This window comes from Trichinella spiralis (assembly GCF_000181795.1).
Source record: "Trichinella spiralis strain ISS 195 chromosome Unknown Scfld2243, whole genome shotgun sequence".
NCBI lineage: Eukaryota > Metazoa > Nematoda > Enoplea > Trichinellida > Trichinellidae > Trichinella > Trichinella spiralis.
In genome coordinates this window covers 508-2,560 of record NW_003529182.1, presented here as the reverse complement: position 1 = coordinate 2,560, position 2,053 = coordinate 508, and the positions used below count along the sequence as shown (strand labels likewise).

The following is a 2,053-nucleotide window of genomic DNA, read 5'->3' as shown; positions in this document are numbered from 1 at the left end:
AATATTATGTCAGTTTTTAATGCAGAATTTTTGCAAGATGGATTTAGCTTGATCAATAAGTAGTATACCTTTTCAAGTAAATGTTCCTAACGGTTATGTGCATATATGACGCTCACCCGCCAGACGGTTAGTTTTAACTGCAAAAGTGCATTTGTCATCATAGTACGGCTCCGCTTTTAAGATAAATAAGATTTCGAATAATATGGTAAGAATATCCCCAATTAATTGTCTCCAATAGTCAGTCAGTATGGTTGTTCTGTGCAGTTGTCGTCCAACCAGAAAGAAGCATGGAATTTTCACTTCTTCCTCTTTGTCTCTTGCTAGTCGCCGTGTCGTCACCAAGCTGCAAGCATGATGCATAATATGGTGTGCCAGGTGCCATCAAAACGCTGACAGCCAATCCAAAAGAAAAAGCTCCGCTTCAAAACTCATGTAAATACAACAGATCTAGCGTGAATATTTAAAATTTTGATTTTAAAAAGATTTTTTTAAATATTTGGTTTGCTGCTGAAATCTTGTGCAAACTGAAATGTACCGTATATATATATATATATGTATGTATTCAGCTTCTTCTGTTCTTGGGTTTTGTCGCAACGCTTTATAATGCTAGTTGGCGAAAAATGTACAACCGTTTTGTGGTGTTGATTATTTATTTAGCTGCAATATGATTTATTAATTTATTTCAATATTGCACTTCATTTGTTCGCTTCTTGTAATGTCGTTTCAGTAAATTTTGCAGTTTTATCAACGTATATTCGCACGTTCAGTTTGGACAAACAATTCAACAATTACGTAATTATACTAGACAATTTTGAAAAATAATCCTGAAATGAAAAGAAAAAATAACAATGTTTATCGTAGGTAGTAGAAAAATTGCCAAAAGCGAAATGTTGAGCATTAATTAAATAAGCATAAGCTTTTATAAAAGTTGTACTCTTGCAAATCTAAAGAAAATAAACAAATAAAAAAACTTCCACTAGTGAAACAGTTGTTTAACAGCGTCATCGACAAAACTAACAATAATGCAAATGACCGAATAAAACAATATGCAAAGGAATGTTTTGCACAATACAATCTTTCCATTAAAACCATATTTCAACCTAATAATTTGCACTACAAACCTATAGGAAGGAATTTTCGTATAAAATATTTAAAAAATTTGTAAATCTTATTTCCAAATTAAGTTACATAAAATGGGTTTACTTTTTTATCTTAGAAAAATAATATATTTATATTTTTAAATAATAATAACAGTTAGCAAAACAACAACGGCTATGTGGTCGATTTAAACGACTTTGATTAAATATTTTTATTTATGAAATAGCAAAGCAAAAAAACATAATACCTTAACATACTGAACAAAATTTTTAATGAAAATCAATATTTGCATTATGCAGATAAATATTCAACGTATCGACAACATTTCCTTACATGTTTTTTCCAATTTTTTAGTAAACACAACGTGGCGAAATTGTTAATTTTAATGTTTTCAACTTATAACGTCGTAAAAAAGTATTATTTCACGGTACTATTATGTTTAATAATATTGAATAATAAGGAAATATTAATAATAAAGATAAAATAAAAGTATTTTATTAAAAGAAATTAAATGCATATTTTCAAAAATAGCACTAAGCAATTTTTCCACTACCATAATGCGTTTGATCAATCCGTTTGAATTTATTTAAGAAATAATATTATTTAAGTGAACATTTTGTAGTAAAATATTCAAAAATTTCCTCGTACAGTAATAATTAATATATTAATTTTTTATTTGTCTATTTCTATCTTTTATGAAAATTTTTCATACTTATTATCATGTAAAAAATTAAATCCATCCTTTGTAGAATATTCAAAAATTTTATTCCAACAAGCTTTCAGAGTTTCCAGTCAGGTGTGAATCTTCAGACCCTGATGATGATCAGATTAATAATCCGTGGAGTGTGTAATCGATAATAACAAATCAATGTCAAATAACATCACATGCAACATACACAAACGCACCAAAATTTACTAGTCAACCCTCTCTCTCCCTCTCTCTTTAATCCTTAAT

General features: G+C 28.5%; 1 protein-coding gene across 1 annotated transcript; it reads right to left on the bottom strand.

The window, feature by feature from the left end:
- Positions 1-116: 116 nt before the first annotated feature.
- Positions 117-360, bottom strand: Tsp_13598a (conserved hypothetical protein; the record flags this gene model as incomplete). The annotated part of the gene is made up of 1 exon (XM_003368568.1): positions 117-360. A coding segment is annotated over exon 1 (244 nt), but the record flags the coding sequence as incomplete, so codon positions are not given.
- Between the last annotated feature and the right edge of the window lie 1,693 nt (positions 361-2,053).